At 48.2% G+C, this 23,601-nt stretch overlaps 6 protein-coding genes across 6 annotated transcripts; 3 read left to right on the top strand and 3 right to left on the bottom strand.

The window, feature by feature from the left end:
* Nucleotides 1-570: 570 nt before the first annotated feature.
* MYCFIDRAFT_90477 (uncharacterized protein) lies at nt 571-1,529 on the top strand (the record flags this gene model as incomplete). Its single annotated transcript, XM_007924859.1, has 2 exons — nt 571-1,222; nt 1,291-1,529. The coding sequence occupies 2 exons, from the start codon at nt 571-573 to the stop codon at nt 1,527-1,529; spliced, it is 891 nt and encodes a 296-aa protein (XP_007923050.1).
* A 223-nt stretch (nt 1,530-1,752) lies between these two features.
* MYCFIDRAFT_88561 (uncharacterized protein) lies at nt 1,753-2,813 on the bottom strand (the record flags this gene model as incomplete). The annotated part of the gene is made up of 3 exons (XM_007924860.1): nt 1,753-2,316; nt 2,396-2,615; nt 2,698-2,813. The coding sequence occupies 3 exons, from the start codon at nt 2,811-2,813 to the stop codon at nt 1,816-1,818; spliced, it is 837 nt and encodes a 278-aa protein (XP_007923051.1). The 3' UTR covers nt 1,753-1,815.
* A 1,713-nt stretch (nt 2,814-4,526) lies between these two features.
* Nucleotides 4,527-5,310, top strand: MYCFIDRAFT_59850 (uncharacterized protein). Its single transcript, XM_007924460.1, has 3 exons — nt 4,527-4,696; nt 4,752-4,960; nt 5,015-5,310. The coding sequence occupies exons 1-3, from the start codon at nt 4,564-4,566 to the stop codon at nt 5,183-5,185; spliced, it is 513 nt and encodes a 170-aa protein (XP_007922651.1). The 5' UTR covers nt 4,527-4,563; the 3' UTR covers nt 5,186-5,310.
* A 799-nt stretch (nt 5,311-6,109) lies between these two features.
* MYCFIDRAFT_161123 (uncharacterized protein) lies at nt 6,110-8,650 on the top strand. Its single transcript, XM_007924861.1, has one exon. It carries the CDS (start codon nt 6,191-6,193, stop codon nt 8,468-8,470), a length of 2,280 nt encoding a protein of 759 aa, XP_007923052.1. The 5' UTR covers nt 6,110-6,190; the 3' UTR covers nt 8,471-8,650.
* A 444-nt stretch (nt 8,651-9,094) lies between these two features.
* On the bottom strand, nt 9,095-10,653 carry MYCFIDRAFT_161125 (uncharacterized protein; the record flags this gene model as incomplete). The annotated part of the gene is made up of 4 exons (XM_007924862.1): nt 9,095-9,500; nt 9,555-10,171; nt 10,224-10,347; nt 10,618-10,653. The coding sequence occupies 4 exons, from the start codon at nt 10,651-10,653 to the stop codon at nt 9,315-9,317; spliced, it is 963 nt and encodes a 320-aa protein (XP_007923053.1). The 3' UTR covers nt 9,095-9,314.
* A 1,131-nt stretch (nt 10,654-11,784) lies between these two features.
* Nucleotides 11,785-13,195, bottom strand: MYCFIDRAFT_98471 (uncharacterized protein; the record flags this gene model as incomplete). Its single annotated transcript, XM_007924863.1, has 2 exons — nt 11,785-12,180; nt 12,233-13,195. Coding segments are annotated over 2 exons (1,359 nt in total), but the record flags the coding sequence as incomplete, so codon positions are not given.
* Nucleotides 13,196-23,601: the final 10,406 nt, after the last annotated feature.

The raw sequence follows: 23,601 nt of genomic DNA on the forward strand, positions 1-23,601 counted from the left end.
GAAGTGAAGATAAGCTGCACTCTTCCAACAACATCGGACACACAAATAGACTGTTCAAGTATTTCGTCCAATGAGAGGCTTGATCTCAGAGCCAACAGAGCCTCAACAGCCTTGCTGAAGGTCTGACTTCAAGATCCTGTCCAGGCTGAACCACTGCATAGCATGTCAGGAAGATTGGGAACGTGGTCGCGCGGATCGTTGTCTTGGGTGTGTCGTCCATTCGCGTGGAGCGTCGCCAGTGAAATGTTTTAGTCCGCCCAGATCGTCGGCTCGAAGGAGTCTAGGGTGGAACTTCTCGCCCCCGGCCATTCCACTTTCTGCGAGCACTTCAAGTCATGCTTTCTTGGCCGAAGTTGAAACTTGCTTTCCTAGAACGCCTTCCAAGCTTGGGTTGCCCGTCTTGCTCCATCTGGTCTCGCCTCGCGCATGCTATATAGTCCTGTATGCCATGCTGACAACATCGACAAGACTAAGGTGCCCTGCATTTCCTTGCGCTTCACACCTTTCCCTTCTACTTTCTCATGTCTGTCCTTTCCCACTACCAGCAGTATACGCCGCTAATACACCGCAATGGGCGATCAAGCTAGCAGTGGCGACTTGCAATCCATACTGAGATCACTGCCCGCCGGCGACCTGGTGCAAGCCAGACAATTCATCGATTCCTTACTCACACCAGAACGACTCGTGACCGCAAACCAGCAGCTTTCACCCCTGCTCCTTCTGCCTCGCAATGTCTTAGAGCACATCGTCGAATTGGCGGTTTCTTACGACGGAGACATATCAGTGGACGACGTAAGAAGAGAGCCGGGACTTCTTCAGACCTGCCACAAACTACGCACAGAAGCGAGTCGACTGTACTTCAGCCGCAACACATTCAAACGCAAGCGAAGCCTCCGAGAGCAAGGCCTGGAACGCTGGGCCAAAGTCCGAGTTGGTGAAAACAGACGATACCTCAAAAGAGTCAAACTTGGACCTCCATTGCATTGCAATCATTCCGAAGCAGAGAAAGAGGCGGAGAAGCTGGATACGAAATGCGGAGTCGGGAAAGGTACGATTTGGGTGCTCTCGGACGATGATTTTGAGAATGACTATGAATGGTGGGTCAACTCGCTGGGTGAGACGGAGAAGATCGAGCTCGATGCTAGCGAAGGTGTTCGGGACACGGCCGACTTGTCGACGCGAGCTATGGCCAACACGATCAGACCTGCTGCTTCTTGGTACTGTGCGTCGTGGATGGCTCGGAAGGATACGCCGGAACCGCCGGCCACGGACTACTTTTCGCTACACAAGGGCTTGATGACACCACAATCGCGGCCGAGTCACACTTGAGGCAGACGGAATGGGAGGATCTTTATCAACCGGATTGCTGGGGTTTGGAGGCAGAGGCATCGGCACAAATGTTCCTTGCATCATCACTGGGAAAAGTTTATGGGTGGATGATTGAATTGTTGCTGTTCGATACCCCTGGACGATGGACATGGCGCACTGCATACAAACGGTTGAGAGACGACTTGTTGTTGAACGAGTAGGGCGGATCTTGTTGCTTGTGAGGCATTGTGCATGCGAGGTTTCGGGTAAGGCGGATGACTAAACGGTCATGCCTTGCACTGTTCGCTTTACTGGTTGCACGATGGGGATAGGGATGTGTATACTAGAATGATACCACGATACCACGATAGAATAATGGCCGGCCTACTCGGTATGTGAGGAATTGAAGTCGTTGAAGATTAGTTGAAATGCACCTGACTTGGACCACGAATGAAATCTGCTTGGTATTCATAGCTCTGAGAACTACATCAATCAAGCAATCTAGCCTCACAGCTTGGCTTGCAAAACACTTCCTCCATCAAGCACAATATGACCTCCATTGATATGACCTCCCCCGCGACTGCACAGATATACCACCGCAGCAGCGATATCCTCCGGCTGTCCCAATCTCCTATTTGGCGTGGCCTCCGCCAGCTTCTTGACACCACCACTCATCTCCATCAATCCACTCGCCATCTTCGTCGGGAAGAACCCCGGTGCCAAAGAATTCACGAGAATACCTTGGGGCCCGAGTTCCAACGCCAAATTCCTCGCCAAGTGCAAAGCAGCAGCCTTGCTGGCCGAGTATCCAAATGTGGCCTGCTTTCCCAGCGTCCCAACACCAATACCTGCAATCGAAGCAGTGATGAGGATTCTAGATGGGTCTTCGATTGACGCGGCTTTGCGAAGAAGCGGGGCGAATTTCTGTGCGCATGTAAAGACGCTGGTGACGTTTAATTGCATGACTTTTTGAAATGCGGATTCGGGGTGCTTGTCGAATTCTTCTCCCTAAGAATACATACACACGAAGTCTGTCAGTGTGAATTTCGAGAGCACAATACTGAGGTTGTGCATATCGATGTCTTACCCATGTTGCACCAGCATTTGCGAACAAAATATCGACTTTATCGGTGTGCTTCTCGACTTCTTTCACCAGACGCTCGACTTCAGCTTGCTTGGCCAGATCGGCTGGGATACTGATGGCTTTGCATGATGTGCCGAGGGCGTTCAGAGCGGCGCACGCTTCTTCACAGGCTTTTGCTTTGCGGGAGGTAATGAAGATCTTGGAGCAGCCGGCTTGAGCGAGACTGTATACAAGTCAGTGCTTTGAACAAGATCATGGTGGGGATAGAGGTCGAATGCTGTGTGACATGCATGGGCTTTACTGACCCTGACGCTGCATGCAGTCCAAGACCTCTTGAGCCGCCTGTGACTACAGCTACCTTGCCGTTTAGCGAGAAGATGTTCTTGAAGTCAGCGAGCTTGACGTCTGCTTCGGCGGACATGTTTGCGGTGTTTGCTGTGGGGTGCTCTGTGTCGTGTCCTAGCCGGGGTCTGTGAGAAAGTGGAGAGCTCTGGCTTGGGTATGTATGATTTGACAAAGAGGATGATGAATGATAGGAAAGCAATGCGGTCCTACCTCCTTCTACATTGAGGGCGATGCATCTATGGCTCGCTCAATTGTACATGTCGGCGATGATTCGGTTGGCGAGGAGAGCGATGATCCAATTGCCTCGGTTCTCCGAATGCTTGGCGTGGCCAATGCTTCCTTCTCCAGGGCTAATGGCCTACTTGATGCAATGCAAGCAACGCGCTCGGGAAGATGTCGTAAGGTGTTGATAGTGATGGGGTCCACCAACCTGTGGATGGTGTACACGCTCTGTAATACACTATGTATACGACCCCTTCAGGCGAGCTCGTTGTGTATACACAAGGCGGAGTTATCGGATACGCTGATATCCCGCCTACAACCCGCCAAGCTGCTTAATATTGCTCGGATATCCTAGTATTCGGGCATACCCGATGTGTATCCATGGGTGTACACCAGTATAATATACGATGTACACAACCTCCATTTCTCAGGGGCTGTAAACCCTCAACACCGTGTTGATCGCTCCAATCATGGCCGGCATGGCACTTTTCACGCTACTGCACGGGTGTTAGTCACCTCTGATGCAAGAGACATGTTAGTTCGATTTTTGAGGCACTGGACAGGACTGTGAGCGACATGTTGTACTGGGAACCAAGGTCCGCAGAGTGCTTCCATTGAGCAACAAGCAAGAGAGTCGAGCACAGGTTTGAGACCATGGCAATGACGACAGCCTTCAAGAATACCCTGCCATGGGACTGTGACCGTCACTTGCCTCACCATGGATCTCCGGCATTATCAATGGAAGCTCACCTTCAATGGCTATTCAGGACAGGTGCCAATCCCGCCCGGAATCAAGAATGTCCGGGACGTTGGTACTGGTACAGGCATTTGATTTTGGACTTTAGAAGTTGCCCAGCCATTTCTCCATCTCCAAGTTCTCGGCGTTGATCTCTCTGCCATTCAGCCTGGAGCTAGACCATCGAACTGTCGTTTCAGAGAAGAAGATTGGCGAGGCTTGCTTCGAAAACATAACGAAAGCTATACCAGCCTTTGGCCCTCTCGTGCTCTAGAAGCAACTTGGCATGTCGAAGGATGACGTTGACCAGCTCTGCGAAGAGGCTAGGAAGGATTGCTCTAAGCATCGCTTCTACGTAAAATGGATGTTGAACAAGGCGCGGAAACCTTCGACGCAGGCATTGTAGATAGACGGTAGTCGATGACGTCCATGTAGATGCTCCTAAGCATGGAAGTGCTAGTCGATGTTGACAATCGGGCCCGCATATACCGCATTGTTCAAGAGCTGTATTCGACGTTGAGTGTCCGTTGCTTGGCACGCTGACTATCGCTTAAGACTAGGAGAATTGGCCATAGATTGAGATAATATCTTCATATACCAGTTCCGGATAGATGTAGCTGGATCTCCTGTTGGCGACGAATGAAAAGGAATTTGAACAGCATTCTTCAGGGCTAGAACGCCGACCTCTCACTTTTAGTGGGGTAGAGGCCAGAATAACACCTCATAGCGGAGGTCGGCTCCGGTCTGTGACGTGACCGGGGTTGGAGGGGCAGCAAATAAGCAAATGCTTTTCCTCGACATCTTCTGCAGTGAAACCACCTACGCTTTCAAGTACAATAGTTCACACATCAGTCGTACCTGCTGCAAAATGGCCGCTATCATCGACAAGCTGAAGAAGAACAAGCCATTGGCTCAAGGCTCAAAGCTGCCGACCGGTCACAAGATCAAGGAGGACAACCCACAGCAGGGTACTATCGACCTTGCGACGCTTGCTGGAAAGAGTCAGTTGCCATTGTTCGCAATGTACGTCGGATTTCACTGACGAGTTGCTGCCAGACATCATTGTTGGTGTTCCAGGCGCCTTCACGCCACCATGCTCCAGCCAGGTTCCAGGCTACGTTGAGAAGGCGGACGAGTTCGCTGCCAAGGGTGTTCAGGGCATTTACATCGTCGCAGTCAACGATGTCTTCACTACAAAGGCCTGGAAGGAGCACCACAAGTGGAACCATCCGCTTGTTCACATCCTCGCTGATGACACTGGTAACGTACGTGAATGATGCAAGTGAGCTATGTTGTTTCGCGCTAACATGCCTCAACAGTTCACACATGAGGCCGGTCTGAGCTTCGATGCCAGCGGACTGCTTGGCAACCACCGCTCGTCTAGATACGCAGCTATCGTTGAAAACGGCGTCGTCAAGAGCATCTTCGTCGAGGATGAGGTTCCAAGCGTCACGGTCACCGCCGCCGAGAACGTTCTCCAGGCCGTCTAAGTCAAAGAAGAGATTGATTGAGGGGAGGAGTGCGGCTAGGGATCCGTAAATACTCCTTTTATACGGCCCGGCCTGCTGTTGTAGATAGCGTTTTTTATGCCGTGAATGTATCCGATTGACTGATGATGAGCTTGAGTACTTCACTACCACATCTCGCATCATGCTGTCAACTTGGGCCATAAGATTTCGGTACTAATATCGTATCACGTTTCGAGGGAAAACAAATACTGCGTAAATAGAGTTTCGCGCGCGTTCCTTATCTCTCGCGTGATCCTTGTCGATTGACGATCGCCAACGTCATGGGCGACCAAAAAGACCGCATCCTGGAGGTACATCACCTCACATCCACGCGCAATGAACGACTGACGGCAGAGAAAGAGGGGCTGGACAGTGGCGTTGGAGATTATGCTTGATATGGCTCCGGCGCGAAAGAAATCGAAGCTGGCACAGAGCAACGGTGATGGTATACAATCGGGCAAGAACACGCCGACAGAGAGCAGCCTGACGGTGGAGACTGCCAGTCAGGCCTGTAACAATAAGGATGTTGCGACAGCGCCCGTCAGAGCGACAGGCTCGCCTGTGCAGGCACTGTCACAGGCACAGGTCCACGCGCAGGCGCAAGCAAATGGCAATCAGGCGCAGAGAGGCAGCTGGTACAGCTCAGCTTGGCGGAGTAAGGCGTCACCTGTAACACAGAGCTCTCGCGAAACCATTTCCGTTGACAAAGGCGTACCTTCCGAAAGCTCGTATCTGGCAGAACAGGCTGTTCGGCGGCCGAGTGCCAGTGTAAGCAAGAGCTTCAAGGGAAGCAATCGCAAGAGCAGCGCACTTATCGCAGAGGCAACAAAAGTGCATGCGGTGGGCGATGCCGTCAGTGTGCCCAAGGGCAAGCAGCGCCAAAGTCGAGACGCGGAAGAAAAGGCTCCGTCGGCGGAGAAGCCTGCATCAGAGCAGGTAAAGAAGGAAGAGGTCGCCGAGCAGGCACCACTCCCGCCTGAGCCAGAAATGGTAGAGGATGATGCCAAGACTGAGACTGGCACTGTGAGGCAGACTTCAGGCACTTGGTTTGGATGGTGGTCTCGACCGGACGGATATGATAGTAACGGCGATAAGGTGAAAGAGAGCGGCAAGATGGCTCTCGATGGAGCGGTAGAACAGGGGAAACACACGCCACTGCCTGCAACCCCTGAACAGACACCACAAGAGCCAGCAGTGGCACAGGCCGAAGCACAGCCGGAGGAAGATATGTCGGGTCAGTTGCAGCCCGAGATGAGTGCCAAGTATGGCTCAACAAGGTCGTGGTTTGGTCTCTGGAGCAATACTCAGAATCGACAGGCGGCAGTAGAAGAACAGCAAAGAATAGAAGATGAGCAGCAAGAAGCAGGTCAACCTCCAGCGCAGCAGAAAGAGCCAGAAACTGCTCCGGATGTGGCCGTAACAGCAGATGCCAGCAAGACAGCAAATCATGTCAAAGATATTGAGCCTTCGAAGCGAAAAGACTATGAAGAGCAACCAAAATCATCCGGCTGGGCGTTCTGGTCGAAAGAAAAGACCAAGGACAGCACCAAAGGCGAAGAAGAGACACAGAAGCAGGTTGGAGAATTGGCTGTAGCAGACACACCATCGCAGAGCCACCCAGAGGCTGCCCAATATAACCAGCAGCCGGACCGCAAAGTAGAGGTGAAGCAAAGTGGATCTCTATTGCGACGTAAACGTGGGCGGCCGGAGTCGAAGCAGGTCTCTGGCGAGACAACGGCTGCTGCAACTCCAATTGGATCACAGCCGCAAACGCCAGCAGGGACACAATTTCACACGCCAATGGATACTCCGGAAGGCTCGCCGGCACCTGTGCAAAGGGGCAAGAAACCACAGCTGCGGCCCAATATGATATCACCATCTTTCCGTGAGACCTACCCAAAGGTGGCGCATCATGGTTATCTCGACCGACTCACACACTACATTGGCCAGTCGCTACGCTTAACAGAGGCGCGGAAACCTGTGGTGCATCCGTGTATTTCAGAGCAGCCTCACAAAGTGAAGAAAGCCATAGCGATCGGCATTCATGGCTTTTTCCCTGCCGCGCTGCTGCAGAGAGTGCTTGGTCAACCTACGGGCACATCGATACGCTTTGCAAATTATGCTGCAGCGTCCATCAAACATTGGTGTCAGGAGCATCAACCGAATGTCAAAGACGTCGAGGTTGAGAAGGTTGCACTCGAAGGAGAAGGTCTTGTAGGAGACCGTGTGAATACGCTGTGGAAGCTGCTGCTTAATTGGCTATCACATCTCCGTCAGGCAGACTTCATTCTAGTTGCATGCCATAGTCAAGGTGTTCCAGTGGCTGTAATGCTCGTTGCTAAACTCATTCAGCTTGGCGTGCTGTCATCCAACGCACGAATAGGCATGTGTGCCATGGCTGGCATCAATCTGGGTCCCTTCCTTGAATACAAAAGCCGGTTCTATTCCGGCTCCGCCCTTGAGCTTTTCGACTTTTGCGACAGCAAATCCAGAGTATCGCTCGCCTATACCGATGCACTCGAGGTCTGCCTCCGACACGGCGTCCGAATCACCTTCGTCGGCAGCCTGGATGATCAGCTCGTAGGCCTAGAATCAAGTCTGCACACACCGCTCAATCATCCATACGTCAGCCGAGCTATCTTCATTGACGGACGACTCCATACATCAAACTTCCTCATCCATCTGGTGAGCTTCGCTGCCAAATTACGCAATCTGGGCGTGAGCGATCATGGCTTGATTCGAGAGATCTCCGCTCCGCTGGCAGGCAGTATCGTCGGCGGTGAAGGCCATAGCAGAGTCTACGACGATCCGGCTGTTTACAGGACAGCAATCGAATTCGCTTTGGAGAGCACCGATTTATCGCCGTCGATCTTCGCAGCGCTTAGACCAACAACGGCAGATGAGCAGCGTAAAAGCATGGAAGATGCCGCATCTCGTCGTTCCTCGCTTGCTGGCTATCCCTCAAATATGGTCGTAGCCAATCACATGCGGCGAGGAAGCTTGGGCGCTCTCAGCCTGGTACCGCAAGGCATACTACCCGTCATCGCACCTTACGAGGCGCTGGGAGCTGCTGGATCTGCTGAGAAGAATCCCTTTATGCTGCCATGGGCTGTCAGAGGTATGCTTGAAGAGGACATTGTCAAGAGTGATGGCAGGCTGCAGGCGGAAGTGAAGGAACTCGTCCGAGAGTTTGAGGAGTGGAAGCCTACGAGCAAAGTTCTCAAAGACGTGAGATGGAGATTAGAGGGTGTTCGCAGCATGCTGTGAAGATGTAAATTTTGGCCCTTTTTTTGTTCTATCCTACCACATACACATCAGGATTCAGCGTTCAGCGCGGTATAGATGATGAAATGAGGCGGTAGTATTCTTAGCGAGGCGTTGTGGGATATTTAAGCACAAATGCAGATAGATGGACCACGAGGATGAATGGAAATGGAAAGCGTCTCGTGTATTCGAAGGCCTCTCAGTTGTGCTGTCGGATGTTATGTTCATAACCCCATCAAAGCCACTCTCTCATCGACACTCACCCACGTCTTCACATCCTTTCCCTTACAAGCATCGGCAAAAGCTCCTAATTGATACCTGTACGTCGTCCGCCAACTCTCCACCCCCTTTCCCCATTGCGGACTTCTCATCAGTTCTCTTATCCGTGATGGTAATGGAGTGGCCGTACGTGGAAATGACGAGATTCACGAAATCGATTTGGGAGTGTTCTTCGAGGGTGATAGAGAGAAGGGGTCTCATCTAGAATCAATGTAAGCGGAAGTCGCTTGCTGCTTGGGTTGGGTTTGGTGGGAAAGAAGGGTAAGGGTAGTAAAGCGGTCTATTCTTCAAAAGTTTTAGTATAAGAAAAACCAAAAGAGTGGAGGGTAATATGAGATCAGCGTTTGTATGGCAATGAAGCGCCAGTATTCCATCAATCAATCAGTCATCTATCGCGAATTCCACGAATTAACGCGGCGCGGTGCGGCACTTAGTATACACTCAATGCTTGGGGTATCATATGCTTCACATCCGCCTTCAGCCAAGCGCAGCACTTGCGACAAGACTCAAGGCCAGATGGCTTTCGTAGCTCGTCGTTGCCCATCCATGTTTCCGCTCCATGCGAATTCTAGTCGTCTGTGTCGCCTAGCGGGCTATTGAGCGTGTAGTCCAAAATGTCACTGAGGGAGAGCAGTCCCTTCAACTGATTGTGCTCATCAATGACGACCAAGCGGTGTACTCGAGATTTGCGAATGGTGTCGAAAATCGTATCCAGGCGGTCGTTGAGAGTGCACGTGTAAATTCCAGGAAAGTCCTGTTTCTAGCATCAGCTGCGCTGCTCTCAAAGTCGCCATTTGCAGGCACATACGTCTGATCGCTTTTCAAGCGCCTTGCCCACTGTGAGGTTGAGGTTGTCATAGTCTCCGCCCTTAATCAGAGTAATCACGTCTACTGCCTCGAAGACGTTCAGTAATGTTCCATCTTTGTCCAGAATTGGAACGCTCGATATGCTCCTCTTGACCAGCATGTGGATGCAATCCATCACTGGAGTGTCCATGGTCGCTGTTGCCAGGGTCGTGTATGTGCCGACCTTCAAATCTCTCAAGGGTTTCTTGAGCGACTGCGTTTCCTTCACATTCACCGAGATGAACTTCAAGATGCGATACTGCGTCACCACGCTGACGACCATCTCTCGCTGTGTCTCATCGTCAGTGTCAATCAGCGGAATGCGGCGGGCACGAGATTCAAGCATTCGGCGGCAGGCTTCGTATAGCGGCTGTAGCGGGTGGATGGATAGTGTCTCGATGGGCTCCACACCAATGGCGCGCTCGATATCCCTCAGACTACTGAGGCGGAACTTGTCCACTTGTTGCAGCGTTTCCGGATTCTGCCAGTAGTATTGGACGACATTGATGTAATCGGAGGTGGTAAGGAGGCCGGCAAATGTTGAGGTCTTGGAATCCCATAGTGGTGCTGAGACAATTGCTGGGAATCGTTAGCGAATGCGGTAGCTGGTCGCGTGCTGAGGTGGACTGACCGCATTGTGTGAGGATGTTCAAGCTCTTCTTGACCAGTAGAGATGTATCGAAGACGATGAGGCGGTAGCTGAGCGGCAGCACATCGTAAGAAGTCCGCACCTTGAGGAAGGCTCGTATTGCACGCTGTGTAAGAGGATGCTGGTCAGCCAATACGGTCCTCGAAACTGTGCATGACCGTGGAGAGGTGGTGAGCGATGCGACGCCGCCGCCGCGGGATGTTCTATCCTGCTTGCACTTTCGTTCCCTGCCCTGCGCGGCCCTGGCGCATACGATCTGTTGGTCTGGAGGATGAACTACTTGGCTGGCTGGTGTGCGCGCGCGCGTGCGGATTACTGCCACCTCATCGAGCAGCGAGCATCACACTGCCGCACCACCCATCCGAAATTCACTTACCAGACCCTCGATCTGCTCTCTGTCTATCGGAGTCATTGGCGAGGGTGGTAGCGGTAGCGGAGACTGATCGCGGGCCAGCGCCGACGAGGGTCGGCTGCTACGAGAGACGCGCAGCAGATCAGACGGAGCTACAAACGCTAGCGGAGGCGGAGGGGGAGATGTCGCACTGCCGCCGGCCAAGCCTGAGCCTGAGTTTACGGCGACGACGACCGTGGTAGAGGCATGATGATGATGGTGATGATGTGCTTGCGGCTGCGGCGCCCCGTGACTGTGACCCTCGATTTCGATTCCCGGAGAAGACGACATCCCGTGCCCAGCAGGCTTGCCGGCCCGTCTTCCATCGCCCAGAGCCTCATTCATGACCTCGTCGTCCTCCATCGGCCAGCGGTGCGGCGGCCGTGACACATTGAAGGCGCGCGGTCGAAGGGGTGTTGTGCAGTGTCGGCGGTGCAGTACAGTGACGACTCTGACGAGCTGCACGGAGCGCTGAGACCGACCGTTGATTGACTGAGTGCTTGAGGCTGCACGTCATTCAAGCCAGGATGTTCGACCTGTGGAGAAAGCGAGCACACTTTTAGTCTTTGATTGCACGTGCTCATGTCAACAGGTGAGTTTGGAAGCAAAATGTTCGTTTTCTCGTCTAGGTACTTCTTCTCCACTCCAGCGGCATCAACTACTCGTGCCGTTATGAAGTCTTTGCAACCCACAACGTAATGCAATGTGCGCCGCTTAAACTCCTTACCTTACACATGCTGTTCATCTCGCAAGAGCCCTTTTTCGCTCAGCACCCTCCCGATCCACCTCATCTCGACTAGTATGTGCAGACCAAAACGAAAATATGCCCATGTCGTGTCCTCATTATCTCCGATCTCCACCACCGTCGTTTCCCCGTCTATCATTACCGCCATCATTGGAAGATCGGCCTGGTCCGTTGCCGTCGTTATCATTCGGGATGTTACCTGGCATCCCCGGCATACCAGCCCCCGAACCTGAACGACGCTCATCACGAGGTCCGTTGTCACGACCGCCGTGGTTCTGCTCGTTCATCGGCCCGTTGCCCTGTGGAGGACCATCACTGCGATTATCGTGCTGCTGATGCGGACCGTCGTGCGTGACAGGTGTGTTCGGTGAATGAGCTCGGCCAGTATCTTGTTTTGGTTTGGTGTCCTTGCGGGCAGCTTCCAATGCCTCTGGATTTAGTTCAGGACCAGTTTCTTGATTCTGCTGCACTTCGTCCATGAGGTCACTGGTCGTTGCACCAGACATTCCAGTAAGAGGTTCGCCACCACCGTCGAGATGCCTTTTTGTATCGCTTACAATTGCATCGGCCTCACTAATGCCGCCAGCCTTCGCAGATGGGTCGCCATCAACACCAATACGATTCTCTTTATCCTCATGTACAGCCTGGAGCTTGCTATTATCAAAGCGTACCACCATGCATGAAAGGTTGTCAGTCGAAAATCTCGCCAAAGCGTGCTCGACCAATTGTTTCGCGGCAACCTGTGGATCTTGAGTATTGCGGACAAGATCGACAGCTTCCTGGTCAGAGCAGACATCCCAAAGCTGTGAAGCATGTTAGCGATCTTCGATTTGTCAGCTGCAGACCTTTACTTACCCCATCGCAAGCGAGAATCAAGAACTCGTCAATGTCGGGCTGAATGACAGTCTCAGTAGTGTATGGGTGTCCAGTAACGAGATCCTTCATATATGCATCACCCAGCGCACGAGTGACGGCGAGCACGCCATTGACGCGATTGTTTAAGATCAGTCCGCCGGCTCCAGCAATTCGCTTGCCTTCATTCTCGTCGCTACCCTTGTGGTCGTACGAGAGACGGAGGGCTTTGCCATTGCGACAGAGAATGATGCGAGCGTCACCGACATTGGCAGTATAGAGTACCCGCTGCCGGGTTGCTGATAAAATTAGCCTCCTGCCAGTTTGCGGTACGTGCCTCCTCGGCTCACCTTGCTGAATTGTCTGCTCCGCGTTTCCAGTCTGCGCAGTTGCAGGAGCAAGTGCAGTGGAGCCTGTAGCAGACTGCGAATTAGGCACGCGATCCTCCCAGCGAAGCACTGCTATAACCGCTGTGCAACCACTGTTCTTCAAAGGCAGCTTCTCCAACTGCTGATCCACTGTCGTGAAGGTCATGTCTAGCAATTCAGGTATCGGCGTGTTCGGGTTCTTGCGTATAATGTCCTCGAGAAGGACATGCACTTTCTTTCCACACCACTCGGCCGCGAATGTGCCAGCGTGACCGTCGAAAATGGCAAAGTATCCATTATCCGTCTCAACAACGCTTTGCTGGGACACGTTCGAGTCACGGGATTGCGATTGAGCGAGCGAGCTGTTCTTCTGCGAGCTGGTGTCTGAGGCAAGAGATGGAGCTGGCGTGCTGAGGAAGTTGTACAAGTAGGCATGCGTATCCTCCATCGTGCGTCTACATTTCTTGTTTTTATCCTCGGTGACGCCTACGCGGAACGTCGATCGAGGACCCGGTGCCGACTCTCCCGCCGAATTGTTCAGCGAGCCCGTAGGCACGCTGAGCGCCGGGTCCTGCTTCCCTAGCTTCTGCATTGGAGTCAGATGAGGGCTGGACTGCCTCTGTTCGGGAGAACTGCCGAGGTTGGAGAGCGACTGTTTCGCGCTGGAGAGCAATTCACGAGCTCGTCCAACACCGCTGCTTCGGCGCTTTTTCTCGGTCTGGTCCTCGGGTTTCCGGGTGGGGCTGCGCAGGTCACTGGCTTCGTCGTCGCCCTCCTGGATGGTATCGACGTGACTGCTGTTGCGCGGAGTGTGGGGTGAGCCGCTGTCTGCGGCGCCGTCGCCGCCGGTGCCGGTGCTGGCGCTGCCGTTCTGGTGGGTGTTGACTTGTTCTTTGCTGCTGTTGTTGCCGTTGGAGCTGCCAAACATCCTATTGAGAAGGCCGCCGCCCTGACCGGAGAGACTGCGTCTCTTGCTGCCGGCCACGTTGGTGGTCTGCTTAGTTGCAGTGTCGCTCATGTATCTGAATCGCGGGCTCGATCAGGCGCTGTCGCCGTGCGCAGAGTGGAGAAGGGAGCTTAGGAGCGGGCTAATGTGTTTCCGGGCGCCTCGACGAGAGCAGCTCGACAAAGGCACAGGACAGGTTACTGGCGAAGCGAGGCGGTCTGCGGTGTGCAGCGGATTGCGTATAATAACAGGAGATGCTCACGACTGCCAGCTATGCGGGCTATTGTAGCTGTGCGCGATGTCGTCAGCGACGAATGGGTTGTTTGAGTCGCGGCGGAGGAGTAGTGTTCTGGGTCTGGGCTCTGGAGCTGTGGATGCGCGAGGATTGGCGTGCGCGTGCACGCACCTCACAATAGAATAAGGTAATGAAGCGTCGTCTGCCGTCTTCCGCAAACACTACAGATGTTTCCAACACGCAGCGCTCCACGGCGCAGTCTTGCCTTGCCTTGGCTTGCCGTCCTTTCTTTGTCTACGACACTGCAGCTGTGCGCACAACGATGAAGCACCGCTCAGCAAGCTGTGAGCCCCACGTCAGAAACGTCGGAGAGAGGCGGCTTCGAACTGATGACGTGCCGTGCCTTGCTTCAGCCGAAGCTCCGACAATTCCACACGCGAGCTGGACAACGTCGACAATAATAATGTGTATGACCATGTGGTATGAATGGGCAGACAGATTGAATGACGAACCATTGCTGCTCTGTAGTCTGTACCCTCTCATCTCATCAGACTACCATCATCCACTCCTATCCATCCCATCCCATCCCCGCGTTTGCATGTGGGTCCCGACTCCCGTACCTCCCTATCTCGAGACCAGACGAGAATGTTAGCGATTCCTACCTTCATATTCTTACCTGCGTTTTATTATTAGACAATTTGCTTTTGCGGAATATAGCGGTCCGCGTCCCGTATATAGACTACTCCGTAGCGGGCTTAGATAAAAACTATACGGAGCTAAGCAAATTTTTCTACTAATTAGGGCAGGGAATATAGGAATCGCTATTCTCGTCTAGGCCGTTTCTATCGGGATTTCGACTTCCTATATTAAACATTTATATAGGAGAATCGCAAAACCCTAGTTTTAATACTAGAACGACTATTTCCTATAGTAAAAATTTCTCTCTATAGTAGGAATACCTTTCTTCGTATTACTATCTTTTTCCTAAAGTTTCCCGGGTACGAAATCGGGTATAAACATATCGTCGTCGTCGTAGCGCCTACGTCGCGATATACGCTAGGCAGATGCGACTATATTATCGCGTATTTCTATTACGACTATACCCTCCGCGGCTTTCTAGCCTACTTCTATAGGACTATCTCTATCCTCCGCTACGGATAGATATATATCTAGTCGCTCTCCTTCTAGTCTATCTACCTCCTCCGATCTTTCTAGTATTCTATCTTATAAGTATCTAAGTAATAGGTCTACCGAAAAGAAGGACCTAGCGGATCGCCTATAACTAGAAGTAGATAGTATTATAGACGGTAGTAGCGTTAGTAGTAGCGATAACGAGTCGACCCGCTACGTAACTCGCTAGCCCCGCGCTCGTCGCGATAAAAGACAGCGCTATAAAGAAGTAATATATAAGATATAGGAAAACAACCTTACTATAGGGAAGGTCGTATAGTACTAGGCTAGTAAACTACGGAGTAAGTCCTATACGTATCGCGTCGGCTAGCTCTCTATTATATTAAATGCGGAGCTACGCAAATCGAAGTAGGTTAAGTTGTCTAGTAGTAAGAATAGTAATATTATTCGTAAACTCGATTACCTAATTAGAAAGAGCTTATATAGGAAATAGCGGAGGACTCTTCGATCCGCTATAGAGGTATCCGAGGCCGTAGCGGGCGACTAGGCCGCTACGCTACTCGAACCTATTAATAGATTCGATAATTAATTCTCCGTCTAGTAGTTTAAGGATATATATAAAGTTATCTAGGATGTTGCTCTAGCGTAGTATTAATTTGCCCGTAGCGTATTAGTTAGGTAGCGTAATAAAGAGCCGGATAATCTCGATATACGAATATTTACCTTTACTACCTTTATCCTCTATACTCGCTCTCGGAACAAATCTAATTAGTTTATAAAGGTATTCGGTCGGTACCTCCTATTAAATAGCGTAAAGCGGAGGGCATTAGATATCCTATCGGGGATTGGTTTAATCGCTACGTATATAGCACTATACTATAAGGAGAAGCTTTCTAGGAGCGAGTAGAAGGTAGTTATTTAATCGCATTATAGTTAACTCGTGCTTATTCTATATAGGAAAGGCTCGTCCGGTTAGCGTATAATATTATATAGTACGTAGTATACGACAATATCAATTTCTAGGATATAGTTCGGGATTAGACTATATCTAATTAGTCGGTTATACGCAATCTTACTACGGCGCTGCTAGTGCGCTTTACTCCGTATATTCGCTATCCCGATACTAGCCTACGTATTAACGATTTTAAGGCAGATACGCGACTAGACGCTACGGATATCTATAATGCCCCTACGCTTAGAGAAGATAAATAGTTTCGGAAATTGTCGATATATTATATATACGCGGCGATTATAAGCATCTTCGAAAATAAGCTTATAACCGTAGTCGAGGACCCTCGGGTTAAGTCGATTACGTAGTAGCTAGGACTATGTCCGCTACGGGCCTTTAAAACCGAATTCTACCCGCTTAGTACGATTTACTATAGCGAGAGTACTATCGATAGGAACGCTACGGTATAAGAGGACATTATACTATATAAGCTGCGCCTTAACCTAGTCGCAGACTTCCTTATATAGTTGTAGCTTTTCTACGGAGATTAATAGTCGGTATAGCGTATACGGAGCAACAAAGGTAAAAATACTAAAAGTATAAGGCTATTCGAGCGGCGGGATTGGATAATGCCCGTTACGGGACTCTTCTATACCGCTATAAACCTCTATTATATACTAGTTCGCCTTTTCTAGAGTATTAGTTAGGATGCTAGGTCGGAATATAGCCTTTTCTAGGACAAGTAGGCATTTAGTGCAAAAGGATTAACCGAGAAAAAACCAAAATACTAGATACTACGTCCCGTTGCGCTTTATAGGTACTCCGTAAGGATTATCGCCTTATTCGTTAAGCAGCTGTACTATAGCGAATATTTCCCTACGGATTTACCTCCTAATTTTAGTAAGCTAAGGGCGGTTATACCTACTATAGTAGGTCTTACTACGGATAAATATCTTTAGTTCTTAGTAGCTATATATAATAGCTACTTGCGGCCTTTAGTATAGCTAGAAAGAGAATAGGAACGGGTATATAGTGCACCTAGGACAAAGCTACTCTTACTATAGTAGATACGCCGGACTCCGCTACGGTTAGAGCCTATCCCGTAGGCATAGCCTAGAATCCGCGATCCTGCCTAGACTACACTTTATCGGCGACTCTATATAACCGAGCTCTAGTTAACTCTCCGATATGCGACTCGGAATATAGATATTAGTTATATTAAACGTCTCTTACCGCAGCTCGTAGTAGTATTTTTCGGAGCTAAATAATATAACTACGGGCGCGAGATGCTATATCTAATTTAGCTACTTAAGGGCGCATCTCTATATCTCCGCAGCGCGATTCTAGCTAGCGGCGTCGTAAATATAATAGGCAGGCCCGGGAAAGGGATCGCGATAGACGAATTGCTCGAACTAATTAATTTGCGGTATAAAAATAATATACGAAATTTTAAGAATTCGACGCATAATATAGTAGAAACATTTGATCGTGTTTTATATACTACTTTCGCTATAATGCAAGTAAATAATGCTTTCGAGGACGAATTCGGGATCCGGAATACTACTAATTATTCCTATAAGGATATAACTTACGAAATTTAGGGGCTCTCCGCTCGACTCTTTACTATATACCGTAGCGTAGGCGATCGGTGCCGTAGTGCAGATAATCCTCCTATTATATCTAACCCGTACTAAGCTAGTATTAATAAAATCTATAAGGAAGTGTAGGATTTTAATACAAAATATCTACGTAAAGGCGTATCTGTAGCTGTAGTATCTAATGCGGATTTAGATACTTACGATGCGGGACTAGATACGGATTAAAATGCAATATTTAAAAATGTCGAAGATGTAATACTAGATATATTAGACCTACTAACAGTTTAATTATATAACGTCCATTTTAGGAAGTTTTACGCGAAGTTCTAATATTTACTTCGACTTTAGCGGTTGTTTTTTTTTACTATATTACTATTATACTCCCGAATCCGTACCCTATATCCGAAAACTCGAACGAACTAGAAGGACGGACATTCGAATAAGAGCTACGGAAGTACTTTAGGCCGCCGCGGACAAGAGAGTAGTAGTAGAATGCCTTCTGTAATTAGATTTATAGTATCTAATAGCTCTACTCGGCCCTCGCATCGTATTATATAACAAGAACAATACTAATACTACTCGAGAAACACTATCCATTCTATCGTACCGATGTTAAAAGACCTAGAGCCGGTAAAATATTAGAGAAGAAGCAACCTATAGAAGCAAAGAAAGTCCGTAGTAGGCTAGCCCTCGCCTGCATCTACTCTACGTTCTTACTATAATACTACTCGCGAGCTACCTTAGGACTAATAGTACGTAAGTAACGGCGCACTTCTGCCTTAACCTCTTCGTCGACAACGATGTTAGCTAGTAGGAGCGATAGGTAGAGAGTGCGGCTCTTAGATAGGCCGTTATAACTAGCGTAGTAGACCGAGCGGCTGTTAGCGTATATCGTGCCCTATGCCTATCCGCTATTCGTATCGCGCTCCTTATTTAGGCCCTTAAGGAGCTCCTTAAGGACGTCGCCGGATCCGAGGCAGAACTTCTCGATAATGCTACGGAGTTTATATATATACTCGCGCTACTTCTTTTCCTATACCTTCGGGTCCTTCTCGGCTAATCTACGTAGCGTTTCTAAGATATTAAAGGCACGATTGAAGATAACTTTATTAAATTAGAAGCTCCTACCTATTCGCTCCTAGATAGCCTATCTAGTCGACTACTATAGTAGCTAGTCGTAGGTCCGCTTCGCTTGCCCGCTATAGCACCGATTATATATCTACTATCGCGTACCTATACCGTCCTTACTATATATAGTCTTAGCTTGTCTCGGTTGCATAGCGCCGTCGTAGATCTCCTTTAAGTAGCGACTATAGTTATATAGACCTATAAGTAGTAGGCGGCCTTCGAATCGAGGGGGCATCGATAGCGTACGTTAGGAGAGTACTATATTCGATATCGGTAGCGATATAATAGACGTATTAGACCTACCGGAGAACGGTATAGATTACTACGGAGTCCTAGTCTAATCCTACGGAGTTCGTATACTACCGCTGCTGCCGCCGTACTACCCGCTACTACTACCGCTACTACTTAGTAGTGCGATCCGATTCTTTTCCTTCTATATACGCGCCCTAGCTAGGGTAGCATTTGCCCTATCCTTAGATACGGCCTTTTCTATAGCTTCTTATCGGAAGATATTATCTTATAGCTGCCGCGTAGGGTCTCGACTACGATACGCTACCTTACGTAGGTTTTACGCCTACTACTCTAATAGAATCCGCTTATAAGGATCGGCGCCTAGAAAGACTAGCCGCTATAGAGTGCTACCTGCCCGCTATAGAGTGTTATTAGATATACTCGTATTCCCGCCTAGAGTAGTAGTATTACTAGGAGTAGTAGACTAGTCCGGTATAGTGCCGCCTATAACAATACTGCTACTAGGGCTTATTTGCTAGACTGTTAGGGCTAAAGAGGCTACACGTGATTAGCATATAACTAGGCCGAGTAAAGCTAGGGTCTTAATGCCTTAGGTAGGGCTTAGCGCTTAGCGTTAGGCTAACTCTCCTACCTTCCTCCCTCTCCTTCTAGATCCTTATCGAATACTATACTAATTTACTACTACCCTATCTACCTGCTAACATAACCCTTCTTATATAGTATTCGATCTACCCTTTAAGGGCAGCAGCTAGATAGTCCTTATTTTAAGCTTTTAGCGGTATAGCTACGAAAACTGTTAATCTAACTATATTACGCCCGAGGCGGGATCTATACGTACTATTCTATTAGAATAACCGTACTAATTATTAAGCAAGGTCTTCTATACGGCCTATTATACTAAGTTAATCGTACTAAGCCGATATCTACTAATTCCGCTATATCCGTATCTTAGGGGCCTATAATACATTATTAGTGTTACCCCCTATTATAATAATAGCCGGCTTATTACGAAGCAACAACAACCGTGCTGCCGCTAGCAGCGCTAGCAATAACAACGCTAGTGGCACAGTTCCCGCTAAAGTGCCTGCTAAAGTGCCTCCTACTAAAGAGCCTGCCGGAGAGCCTGTTAAAGAAGAACCTATAATTCTAGGTAACGACCTAGAATTGCCTATCGACGACATTCTTAACAATATTGTTAACCGTCGATATAACTAACTAGCCTTTAGCCCCTAACTAGTAGGGAGACTCTAAGAAGCTACCTAAAACAGGCTTACTGCCCTACGTTAAGAATAATAGCTAAAGGATAATCTCCTCGAGATTCGCCGCCTATAGGAAGCCCTAACAACTACTGCTAGACTAGAACTAGTAGTAGGACCTTCTATTTAAAAGAAGGATGCTAAGCTTAAAGACTATACCGTATTTAATAGCTCTAGCCGCAAGCAGTACAATAATTACATACGTAATTGTAAGCTTAACTAGCGAAATGCACTAAGGGCTCTTCTAGACGACTATTCCTTAGTTATTTACGCTATATAGTACATTAATAGTAACCTAAAGCGCACCTAGGACGACTATTTCGATTCTCTTAATAATTAGACTGCTATTTAGTGGAAAACCTATAAGACTATTATACTAGACACTCTTAGAAACCCGATACTAAGACAATAGCATGCTTAGGACTAATACCTTCGAGCTAAACAAAAGACTAACTAGTCGGCTCGTTTATTTAAGGCCTATTTAAAGACCCTCGAGGATAACCTTCCGGCTAAGACTAATTCTATATAGATCTCGGAAATACGCCTAAAACTGAGATAGGAATTAGTCCTTAAATTAGACCGCCGCCGTATGTTTGAACAGACTAATCTTATATGCATTTAATTTATAGTTAAAGTCGAGACTATAGAGCGTATAGTATAGCTCTAATAACGGTTAGAATCTAAGATACGCCTAGCTACCTATCGTAGCCGCGGAGGAAACTAAGGTTCCTACTAGAACAATAGTGCTAATAATAGGAACAGTAACAACGACCGAGGAAGAGGCCGTAGCCGACGGCTATATAGAGGAGGCCGTAATAGGGGCTATAGAAGGGGCTCGTATCCCTATAGTACTAATCGTTCGGCTAACAATAGCGGTAATAGCTATAGCAATCCCCTAACCGGACTAAAGTGCTTCAATTGTAATAGTACTAGCTATCTACTAGGCTAATGCGACAAACCTAAGGACTAGGCCCGAATCGACCGCGCTACCGCTAAGCACCGAAAGCACCTTTTAGTAGCTAACGCTACCCCTATAGGCTAACCTTCTTATTAGTCGAAAAAAGAATAAGCGCCGCACTAACTATTAGCCTTGTACGGCGTAAGACTATCGACATTGTACTAGCTATTATACGCACCTGTCTCGTATCGGACACGTATAGAACTAATTATAAAACCAAGGTTACGCTAGACCTAGGAAATTCAGTTAGTGCCCTTATTAGCTATCGCCTAGCTAAGTAATTAGACCTTAAACAATTGCCTAGGACTAACCTACTAACCCTTGCTTAGTTTAATAACGCTCGGCATTTGACCTATAGAGCCTACTATGTCTATATAGCCCTAAGAGACGACCTCGGCAATAAGCGCCTACTGAACTTTACTACCTACGCAGTAGACATAGACAGCCTCCTATCTAATATTGTTATTAGCAACCCTATTCTTAAGTACTATGCTATGGTTATAGACTTAGGCAATTAATAATAGCGATTTAGAATCGCTAGGAAAGAGGACATTAAACACATCGATATTAGCGAGTGTCCTAATAATATTAGGGTCCTGTTTATTAGCAACCTAACTCCCGCCTTAGCTAATCCAACTGCCGACCTGCTCGGTAGTAATAACGATAAACTAGTGCCCCCTAATAGCATAGATCCTAAACAGCTTAAGCGCATACTAGAACCTATTCGAGAGACCTATATTAATGTATTTAAACACTACTTAGCATCGACATTGCCTATATTTAAAGAGACGGATTATAAGATTAATATTATAGAGGGCAAAGAGGTCCCTTTTAGCCCTCTCTATAACCTTAGTAAACGAGAGCTTGCTATACTGCGTAAGTACCTAGAGGAAAACCTAGCTAATAGTCGAATTCGGTATAGCAACAGCCCTACTAGTATACCTATCCTGTTCGTGCTAAAGAAGGATAGCGGCCTACGTTTATATATTAATTACAGAGGGCTCAATGCTGTTACTATTAAAGACCGCTGTCCACTTCCTCTTATTAATAAGACCCTCGATCGCCTTTTAGGTGCCTACTACTATACTATATTAGATATTAAGGACGCCTATTACTGTATCTGTATTCGCAAGGGCGATAAATAGAAGACAGCCTTTCGTACTCGCTATAGCTATTTCGAGTACTTAGTTATGCTATTTGGTCTAGCTAATGCCCCTGCTATATTCTAGTCCTATATCAATCGGGCCCTATTAGGCCTATTAGATTACCTCTATATAGTTTACCTAGATAATATCCTAGTTTATATACACTCTCCTAACATTGCGGAACACTAGGCTATAGTCCGCAAGGTACTCGATCGCCTAAGGGCCTATAGACTGTATTGCAAACCTTCTAAATGTACCTTTGCTACTAAAGAGGTGTTATTCCTTAGCTTCCTCGTATCAACCGAGGGTATTAAGGCTAATCCTAATCGGATTAAGACTATTACTAAATAGCCTGTTCCTACGTTAATTAAGGAGCTGTAGTCGTTCCTCGGTTTTGCTAACTTCTATCGCCGATTTATTAAGGGCTATTCGAGGCATATAATGCTACTAACTGAACTTACTAAAACTAAGGCTAACCCGACTAGAGAGTTTAAATAGACTAACAAAGCGCGAGCCGCTTTTAACGGTTTGAAGCAGCGCTTTACTAAAGTCCCCTTATTGTACTATTTCGTACTAAGTAAACAGATCCGCGTTGAGACTAACGCTTTACAGTTTGCTATATTAGCTATTATGTTATAACAGGCTAATAACAATTACTAGCACCCGATTGCCTTCTTCTCGAGGAAGATGATTAATGCTAAGCGTCGCTACGAGACCTACGAGTAAGAGCTCTTAGCTATTGTTAAAGCCTTTAAGTACTAGCGCTACTATCTCGATAGTGCCTAGCATACTATTTAGGTCTATACGGACTATAACAACCTCCGTAGAATTACGAAGGTTACTAGGGTTATAGGTCGATAGGCTAGATAGGCCGTCTACCTCGCTAGGTTTGATTTTAATATGTTATATCGGCTAGGCGTAAGCAACCCTACTAATAGCCTATCGAGGCGACCTAATTACGACAGCGGGACTTAGCAATCTATTAATTCATTGTTTCTAACCCTATAGCATAAGATTGCTATAGCCCGTATTATTAATAAGCAAGCGTAGGATAAGCGGCTTACCGGACTCTGCGACGGCTTAAAGTATATTAATGCTCTTACTATATTAATAGTACGTATTAAGGACATAGATAGGAGAAGTTATAATAACTCCCTAGTCGACATCGCTATATATAGTAATAGCGATAGCACTGCTACAGTTAATCCGGCTGCTAGTGCTATTAGATGTATATAATGCGTACCTCGTTTAATAGCGAGGGTGCTATTAAATAACCTTGTAAATAGGGATAGTTAATCGTTTATAGATGAGCTATTACGGGCTTAGTAGAGGGACGCCTTTGCTGCTAAACGTATAGACAAGCTTATAAGTAGGCAAAAGACTCGATCTAGTAAGAGTAACAATTA

The sequence above is a fragment of the Pseudocercospora fijiensis genome, assembly GCF_000340215.1.
Source record: "Pseudocercospora fijiensis CIRAD86 unplaced genomic scaffold MYCFIscaffold_2, whole genome shotgun sequence".
In the NCBI taxonomy this organism is placed as follows: Eukaryota; Fungi; Ascomycota; class Dothideomycetes; order Mycosphaerellales; family Mycosphaerellaceae; genus Pseudocercospora; species Pseudocercospora fijiensis.